General features: G+C 37.3%; 1 protein-coding gene across 2 annotated transcripts in view; it reads left to right on the top strand.

Moving 5' to 3' along the window:
* Nucleotides 1-10,000, top strand: part of gria4b (glutamate receptor, ionotropic, AMPA 4b) — a gene marked incomplete at both ends in the record, with an annotated part of 157,975 nt that overhangs the window by 112,672 nt on the left and 35,303 nt on the right. For both annotated transcript variants that reach the window (XM_080040914.1, XM_080040913.1), the window contains 2 exons: nt 490-600; nt 8,946-9,152. In XM_080040914.1, the coding sequence (XP_079897040.1) occupies nt 490-600; nt 8,946-9,152 (318 nt within the window). The remainder of the gene's footprint in view (nt 1-489; nt 601-8,945; nt 9,153-10,000) is intronic.

Raw genomic sequence — 10,000 nt, 5'->3', positions numbered from 1 at the left:
TTGCTGTAGGGAGTTTCAGTAACACTTTACAATAAGGGTACATTAATTAACTGTATACTAAACATTAACTCTTAACTAATTTGTGTAGCCTAGCCGTTAAATGCATTAGCTAAGCATTAATGAACAGTTAATGAATGTAGGCTTATTCTAAAGTGTTACCAGGCTAGATATTTTTGTTTGTCTTTTATTTTATTTTTTTTTATTTTACTTTATTTCTTTACCTTATTGTATTTTAATGTCAGGTGGACATCCTTCATAAGCCCTTCGGGGTTTCTTTTGTCCCACCCATGCATTTATGTATGTCTATGCACATCTTCTTGCCATTTTTAATCTTGTTTATTTGCACAAATAAAAAAACTAAAAACTAAACTAAACTAGATTCAAAGACCACAGCCAAAGTTACGCATAGAGCTTTAAACGGCTTGTAGCTTTATACGGCTTGTACAAACAGAAACGACACAGTCTCAGGTTGTTGTGTTTTCCCTACAGATGGGTTACTGGAACGATGCGGACAAACTGGTTTTGATCCAGGACTCTCCGCTGCTCCCAAACGACACGGGCGGCATCGAGAACAGAACTGTAGTCGTCACTACTATCATGGTAAGAGGCGCGGCATGCAAAACTACAGACACACTCAGTCAGTCAGTCAGTCACTCAGTCAGTTGCTCAGTCAGTTACTCACTCACTCTCTCTCTCACTCACTCACTCACTCATTCCCTCACACACTCTCTCACCTACTCTCTCCCTCCCTCCCTCCCTCCCTCACTCACTCACTCACTCACTCACTCACTCACTCACTCACTCACTCACTCACTCACTCACTCACTCACTCACTCACTCACTCACTCACACACTCACACTCACACACACACACTCACTCACTCTATACTTACCAATTTATATACTGTATAATGCCATTGGGACTTAATTATGTAGCGCTGCTGAAACTGAAAATAGCACTTGAGGGATATGGAGAGATCCTTCCTCCCTACATCTAAACCTGTATTTACTCACTACAACCCACAATTACCACAGTACTCTTTGTATTTAGCATTTTAAACACTGTCTGTCACTGTTGATTGCATTGCATTTCTGGGCAAATTGTTCTTATTCGATGCTGTTTTGTATAATGTGTGTGGATATAAGTTATAGGCATATTGTATGACATTGTGCAGAATCCTATACTAGAGTTTGATTTTTTAATTTTTTTTATTTGAAAAATAATTAGTAGTAAAGATTGGTTGCTAGCGTTTTTAGAGCATAGAGTAAAAGCTTCCCTGCTATTTTTTGCACACTTCTCACCCGGATAAATAATAATGTATTTAATTTATATATCGAAGCGCTTGAAAATGCATCCTACAAAAAGGTTGCGACACCAATTATCCCTCAAATAGCATTCCTACCGGAGCTGCAAACACGATGCCTGGTGTGACAAAATAATCTAACGTCATCTAGCCGAAAAAATTATGTATCACAAAAATCCGTTAACGTTTCACTGATTAACTTACAGGATTTCTAGTTAAAGTATTCCATGTTCGACTGGTAAACATTTTCAAGGTGTATTTTCAAAATGCAATGCTCAGATTTCAGCACTTTTCCTGTTCTTAAAGGCCCTTATGTTGTGTACTATGAGTGACCACAGTTAAAGGGGCAGTGTGTAGATTTTATTGGTATTTTTCAAAACAGATTTGGTAGAAATAGGAATATAATATTCAAAAGTTTGTTTTAATAAGTGTAAAATAGCATGAAAACTAAATGGCCTAACGTCCTGGGGAAATGCACCTGTTGGAAGACCAAGAAGAAGAAGAAGTACTATAGAATAAATAACTAAATACATCTTCACCTCATCACTTGATATTGTGGAAAGACTTGAGGCAGTGGTGGATGATGCCATCTTTAGTAACTATAGCTTCTTGTCCTTGAAGGCCACCGTAGCTTCTGTAAATTCTGTGAAAAGGAGTGTCGCAATCTAGAATCTCACCACTAAATGCCGCTAAATACTCTGATATTACATTACTTTACAATATCCCTTTAAGGGATCTCAAATGTGTTTGTTTAAAAGGTACAGCATTATCAGAAGATGGTTTATTGTTTTATTACTCTACTAGAAACTTCTGTAACACTTATATTACATTAATTAACTGTTACTAAATGCTTAGTTAAGGCTTAAAAAGCATCAACTAAGTAATAACTAACCATTAATAACTGCTTCGTTAATGCGTAATGTTCATTAAGTAAACAATAACTAATGGTTATGCTTAGATAATGCTTAACAAATTCTAGGTTAACTAAAAATAGTTTATTTTTTTATTTTGTTTTAAACATATTTTTTTGGCATTTTTATGCTTTATTGATAGTGTAGAGACAGAGTTGAAAAGGGGCAGAGAGAGGAGTGACATGCAGAGCACAACCGCGGGCTGGAATTGAACCCGGGTCCGCTGCTGGCCGAGGCCCATGGGGGGGACGCCTTACCAACTGAGCTAAGGGCGCCCCCCAAAAATAGTTAATGTTTAACCAAGCATTTACTAACCATTAATAACTTAGCATTAACAGTTACCTAATGCCTCACAAGCATTTACTAACAGTAAGTAGCACAAATAAGCATTAAGTAACAGTTGATAAATGTACATTTATTGTAAAGTGTTACTAAAGCTTCAGTAGACCACCATGCGACTCCAGAACCAACTAGATTTTCGTTGATTGAGTCAACATATAAACAGCTAAAATAAGCAGAGAGACTTTTCTCACTTCCATTTTCACAAAAAACTTCTTAAAATATTTCCACAGCGCTACCAAATCAATCATTTTGCACATGACTGAAATGAATGGCGTCTGCATGGCATGTTTAGCACTGACTCTGACATGGCTATACTATAACAATAGTGTAAAGCAGCCATATATTGAGCGTATAATTATCATCACTTAGCGTACATTTAGCTTAGCATCACTTTGAAAGGAGGGAACTGCGTTGGGAAATGGACAGTCACAGCTCAGCACAATCCTCCCTCTTTTCAGCCCCTGATGAGGAACCCCATTTTAAGAAACTGAAACCCCCAGAATGGACGAATGAAGCAGGATATGAAAGAGCCCTCTTATAATGGTGATGGACACAACAACAACGGCAGCCTCAAGATCCAAAATGGTGCCCGTAAAAGACACAGGAGAGAGAGAGAGAGAGAGAGAGACACACACACACACTGCACCTCTACTGTATGTTAATGGAGAAACTGAACACCAAATGGAGCCACTCAGAGCCGTAATGGAGTCCCATCGAGAGGAAAATGAAATGCAAATAGAAGGAGGACAAAGACTATTTTCTATTTTAAGGACAGTGCTTGTGGATGGACAGACACCCCATTGAGGCTACAGTAAAATGGGACCCAAGAAAAAAGCACAGTGTCTGTTCACTAGTATATAAGCAGGATCTCCAGCTCTACACATTATGTTTGTGTGTGTGTGTTTTAAATCCATACATTGTCTTGCCCGCTGTGTCTTTGTGTGGCCAGTCACAGCTTGAAGTTTGAATATGTAAATTTTCCACAAAGATAGGCGGCAGTTTGTGAACTTACATTACTGTATGTCTAACTGGTTTTGAATTTCAGGGTTCCTAAGGTTTATGACATTACTGGAATAGTTATATAAAAATAATATATATATATAAATTACATTTTTTAGTCCTTGGAAATGGTTTAAAATTAACTGAAAAATTCAATTCACACACATTTTTGCTAGTGTTTGAAACAGTTACATACAAATCCCAAAACACGTCTAACGCAAATTGAAATAGTTGCTTGAATCACTATTGTCTATTAACTTCACTAGTTGGCAGTTTTTTATTAAAGAGTGAGTAACGTTATCAAACTATAAGTTAGCAGTTTGCATATCGTCAGAAATGCCTAGGAAGATGCGTTTTTAATAATGTATGGCTTTCAAATGACGAATAGACTTCTAACACATGACTCTAGAACCTCAGTAACACTAAGACAACTAAGTAAGCCCCACTATTGATCGATATGATTGTTTAACAGGCCTGTATACTTCAAGCTACTTAAAATAAGGATATGGAAATTGTGCAAAAAATATCATGGAAAAAGTAATTCAAATCTTTTTTTTTATTTCCTTGTTAAAAATGTGTGGATGGGAACCCTGGAATTTGTAATGTTTTGCAAATATCTGTGTTATACTCTTGACTTTAAACTGACGCAGTAGTAGAATGTGAACATACCGTATGTCTTACTGAATTCCTGCTTGCTTTAAATCTGCCGTCTAATACCTGCTGTAGCGTGTAACAGCACTTACACACTCAATGACTAATGCTCTCATAACCATCTCAGCTTCTTGTCCATCAGGCTTTTATGCAGCATGATATTATGGCTTTCTGCCTCTCACCACTCACGCTTTTTAATGTTGGGGAGAGTTATGTTTGTCTAACGTGAATTTAATGAAGTGTTTTATTATGTCTAGCCTGTCTTGCGGTGTCGTAAGGAACTTGCAAGGAGGGGCAGATATAAAAAGAGCCGATCAAAAACATCATGAAATTTTGTTTTGAAGCTATAGGCTAATCTCTGCAGCTCTGGAAAAAATTAAGAGACCACTCCAAATGTTCAGTGTCTCTCGTTTTACTATTTAAAGGCGTATGTTTGAGTAAAATTAACATTTTGGTTTTATAATATAAACTACTGACAACATTTCTACCAAATTCACAATACATTTTTTGTCATTAAGAGCATTTTCAATAAGTCATATATAGAGATGAAGATTTGAGAAAAATCCAAACTGGTCTCATATTTTTTTCCAGAGCTGTATATGCTAGATCTGCTTGGCTTGTATTGTAAGCAAGGCAGAGAAATCAGCTTCCCTTGTGTCATCTAACTTTGAATTTCAATTAATACATTTAGCTTTTTACCACTACAGAAAGTTGAAAACAAATTACTCTTTACTTTAATTTTTACAGAAGCATGTGAAGTGTGTTTGCTAAAAGAACATCAACAGAATAATTTGGTTGTGATTGTTATAGATAGGATTTAAGTTTTAAATGCAGACAGAGAATCCAGGGCCTTGGTTCTCCAAAATGGCGTCAAGAGCATCATTCAACCAATTTGTAGTTTTTATTAGAATTTTTCTGTAGTCCTGTTTTGGCTTTATTTTTAAATCGTCGCTATACACTTTCATTTATAGTCTAGATAGTCTAAATAGGCGATCTATTGTTTATTCTTTAGTTTAATGCTTTTCAATGGTGTCTCAATAATGTGACATCAACAGTGTATCTCCATTAGACAAGGACAAAGTTTGACTCTGGTCTTATCGGCCGGAGACGAGACTGAGAGATTCAATAAAATGTTCCTTGGCCCTAAACTCCTCGATGCACTTTAGATCTGGCACACAGTCAGTCTGCCAGAGGCCAATGATACAGACAAGGTCCTGATGTAATAGGGTTATTGTTTAGACATTGATAGAGGAACTCATGGGGAGGAGTAGGGGTGTGTTTGACTGTAACGATAATCAAAATCTTTACTAAGGGTTCAAGTACAAAGGAACTTTTAAATATTTCTGAAACAGTCTAATTGTTCCTCTGATGATCATAAATTACATGTAACTGCAAACGAGACCATCAGTGCAAAGAATGCTATTTGTATCTGTTTGATAAAAGAGACAACTCCATTGAAGAGTAGTGCAGTCTTGGATGGTCTTATGCTGACTCTTAATGTGAATGTTCGATAGTTAGCCTGCTGCTATCGGTGTATGAATGTGTGTGTGAATTGTAACGTGGGAATGGAAAACAGGTCTCCCTTGTAAAAGAGTCTTCGGTCTCAATGGGATTTACCTGTACAAATAAAGGTTAAAAAAATAAAAAATACAAATCCCTGAAGTCCTGAGGTGGCAAACGGCTGCATATGTCTACTGGCCATCCAAAATAATGTGTCCTGTTTGGATAAAAAACCGCAGTCAATAATTGGGCTTTTTTCCGTCTTGCTGTGAGCCACTGCAATGTGATTTAAATGCAGTGCACGGCGTAGGTCATTTCCCACACAACAGCAGGACACAGAGCGGGTTGTTAACTTGATAAGCAGTTTTTAGTTTTGCAGTCCCTGTCGCCTATACAAGTCTTTATCTAACAGGCACACACTGTTGTTGTTCAAATACTCTGCAGTATTTCAACCTTGTCTGGAATAAATGCAGAAATGTATTTACGATTATAGCTGTCAGCTCTAAATGTGGTGACAAATGCATATTGCCTTTTCCCTGTGATTGCTTAATTAATGGAAAAAATAAATATTTAAATGCTGTGTCCACCGTTTACAATGGGAACTAACAAATAAAGAAGTAATTATAAAATGTAGATTAATTGACTGGCTATTGCTGGGGAAGAAATGCTGAACAAATGAAAATAAATAGTTGAAATAAATAAATAGTTGAAATAAATAAATAAATAAATAAATAAATAAATAAATTGCCCTTGATATGTTGGTACATGTTTGCATATTCCGAAATTAATTTTTTTTAGACTTTAGACTTTATTGTCCTCAAGGGGAAATTCTTCTTCACGTCACAGGTACATTTATGGGCCGCACGCCGACAGACAATAGACAGAAACAAATAACACGCATACAGAATATATAAACAGAGTGGGACTGGGGTGTTTTATCTTGGCCTTTTGTTGAGGGCTGCTATATTTTACATTTAATTTAATCTAATTACCACAAACAATCTCATACAAAGCATTAACAATCACCCAGGGTAGAAGGGCTGAACTCAGTATATGAGGTTTTCTGGTTTTGGTTTCTTAAGCTGAAAGCGAAAATCTAATGAAGTTGCCATGTTGAATCTGCTGTGTGTGTGTGTGGGTGTGTGTGTGTGTGTGTGTGTGTGTGTGTGTGTGTGTGTGTGTGTGTGTGTGTGTGTGTGTGTGTGTGTGTGTGTGTGTGTGTGTGTGTGTGTGTGTGTGTGTGTGTGTGTGTGTGTGCGCGTGTGTGTGTGTGTGTGTGTGTGTGTGTGTGTGTGTGTGTTTGTACAGCTGAGCTTTGCCCCAGGGCTTTCCATAGCAAGTTAATCTGACACTGCATATTTATTATGATCAGAGCTCGCAATAACTGCAGTGTGCTTAAATACAAAATACAGCTCTGGAAAAAAAGAGACCACTCCAAATGTTCAGTGTCCCTTGTTTTACTCTTTAGAGGCATATGTTTGAGTAGAATGAACATTTTGGTTGTATAATATAGACTACTGACAACATTTCTACCAAATTCCAAATACATTTTTGGTCATTAAGAGCATTTTCAATAAGTAATATAGAGATGAAGATTGAAGAAAAATCCAGACCGGTCTTTTATTTTTTTCCAGAGCTGTAGATGTTTTATAGTTACTGGCAAAACGCCTTCTATGATGATTTTGTGATTAAGGTAATACAATTATGTGAATGTATATGTTGTTAATTGTCTGATTTATGATGCATTTTGTTCTTAAAAACATGATGAAACTACATTTTCAACAGCTGTACATAGTCATTTTTGATTCATGAATAGAAAAAAAGGGTTGTATCCAAAATCTTTTCTGTAAATATGTTGGACGCTAATATGTTGTGAAAAATGTAATAAACTCTTGCTTCATCCAAACATCTAGATTTTAGTTTTTTTTAAGAGATGCACACATAAGTTAGAATTTGCAAAATGTGGATATTTATTCAAACATTTTAGATTTTTAATGCAAAAAAAAAAATTATTTTTAGGTAAGTAATCAAGTCTTACGATGATATCTATACGTTGAAATGTGTACCTTACTCACCTGTAGTGTCCACCCCTCTGAAATATACAATATTTATTTTGACATTTCTTGTGCGGGACCAATCTTTTTTTTGACACGTACAGTAACTCATCATGTGTGTCATCATTATGTTGCATATTACATTAACATTTTCTTTTACCTAGCGATGGTTACCTAGCGATGGCCCGGGGCAATGTCAAGGCAAAAACATCTCAGGAATAAATTGCTCCCGTTTCTTAACATGCAATAAGGCTGCCGACCTGCCGTACATGACCGGAGTCATTTGTTTTGAAATATTGAACGCAGAACCCGACAAGGTTTCCATGTAGAACACACACTCAGCAACAGCGTATCTAGTGATGCATATCCAACCACAGTGTATGTAGACAGATGTAGCCACTAGCCAGCTATAGCTCTGATTATTTTAAGTGTTGGGAGTCGACTACAGATTGGCTTGTTTTAGACATTAAGTCATTGCATTCCATTTCTCACTTCCATTCAGCTTTACTGTACGTCTGCCTCTGTTTACGCTCAGTAGTACTTTGCTCTCTTCTCTTTAAAGGTGGAGTCAGTGATTCTGGAGCACTTTTGTTGTCAAAATCACTTTTGTCATAATCAGTGAATATTTGTTCATGATATGCTACCTGTCCGTGCTCTGTGTGTGTGTGTTCTGAATACAAATCTGGTGTTATTAATACACAGCCTAGGCTCTGTAAACGGGCATGAAGCTAGCTACAGTGGGGCCCCTCTGTTTACATACCAGTTTACAGAGCCTAGGTTTTGCATCAACGCTAGATTTATTTTCAGTGCACACACAGTACGGACATGTAGTGGATCGTGAGGAGATATTCACTGATTTTGACCAAAAGAGATTTTGTGTTTTGTGTCCAGAATCGCTGACTTTACCTTTAAGTCTCTGTGTGTCATACATTCACATTAACACTCGTTATGATTACACATGCATTCACTTGTTCTGTTATACACTAAATTATCCTCAGTTGTTGTTGTGTGTGTTTTAAGAAGGCACTTACTTATGTGTAGGTCTGACGGTGTGTGTGTGTGTGTGTGTGTGTGTGCGTGTGTGTGTGTGTGTGTGTGTGTGCGTGCGTGCGTGCGTGCATGTGTGTGTGTGTGTGTGTGTGTGTGTGTGTGTGTGTGTGTGTGTGTGTGTGTGTGTGTTTTAGGAAGGCCCGTACGTGATGCTTAAGAAGAACTGGGAGATGTACGAGGGGAACGACCAGTACGAAGGCTACTGCGTGGACTTGGCCTCGGAGATCGCCAAACACATCGGCATCAAATACAAGATCTCCATCGTACCGGACGGGAAGTACGGAGCCAGAGACCCAGAGACCAAGATCTGGAACGGGATGGTCGGGGAGCTGGTGTACGGGGTAAGGAGGACGGAGGATTTTTAACATTTTGGATGGAAGGAAGTGGTTGTTATGGAAGAGATTGAGAAAAAAAATGGGTTAGACCATACAAAAAGACCATACAAAAATTTACATTTAGGCAGCGGACAGATAAGTTTAAAGGAAGCGGTTCATATGGAAGAGTTTAAGAGAGGTCACTGGAGAAAGAGAAAATTAGTGGAGGAAGTTTTTTTTTTTTTTTTTTTTGCACTTTGTGAAGAAAGTTGAGATGTCGAAAGTTCAAGACCGCAATAAGATTGGAAAGATATTGCGAGATTCGAACTTCGAGCAAATGTTCTGCCTTAAGACGCTAGCAAAGATGCATCGTTTATGTTTCAGTAATGTTTTGCTAATAAGTTATTGATCCAGGAAGTTCCAATCCATCAATATATTTCCAACTTTACCACAGTCTGGAACTGTCACATTTATTCTCAACATTTCAAATGAATTCACAAAATTGTATTTCAACTTTCTTCTCGATATTTAAATGTATTTCTCATAGTGTATAGTGAAAAAAGCAAACTTCCTCCTTTAATTTTTGGCCCTAATATGCCTCCGTAGATTCCTCAAACCAGCTCCTCCTAAAACACTATTTTCTACCAAAATGATCTTTTCATCTACGCTGACTCACTCAACCCATTCAGACTTTAATCGTGCGCTGCCAGTAAGATTCATAGTGGTAATTTAAGAGACAATACTGTGTCTTCCTCTAATCTGTTAGAACTAACAATTAATCGTCATGGCAACAGCTTGTGCTTTTGAATGAAACATGGGTTTATTTCAGATTTCCAACAGCTGGTAACTGCCAGAAATGAGACATGAAAGTCAAG

Source organism: Ammodytes marinus (assembly GCF_949987685.1).
Source record: "Ammodytes marinus genome assembly, chromosome: 14".
NCBI classification, from domain to species: domain Eukaryota; kingdom Metazoa; phylum Chordata; class Actinopteri; order Uranoscopiformes; family Ammodytidae; genus Ammodytes; species Ammodytes marinus.
Note: the sequence above shows the minus strand (reverse complement) of the source record. Positions and strands in the feature narration are given on the sequence as shown.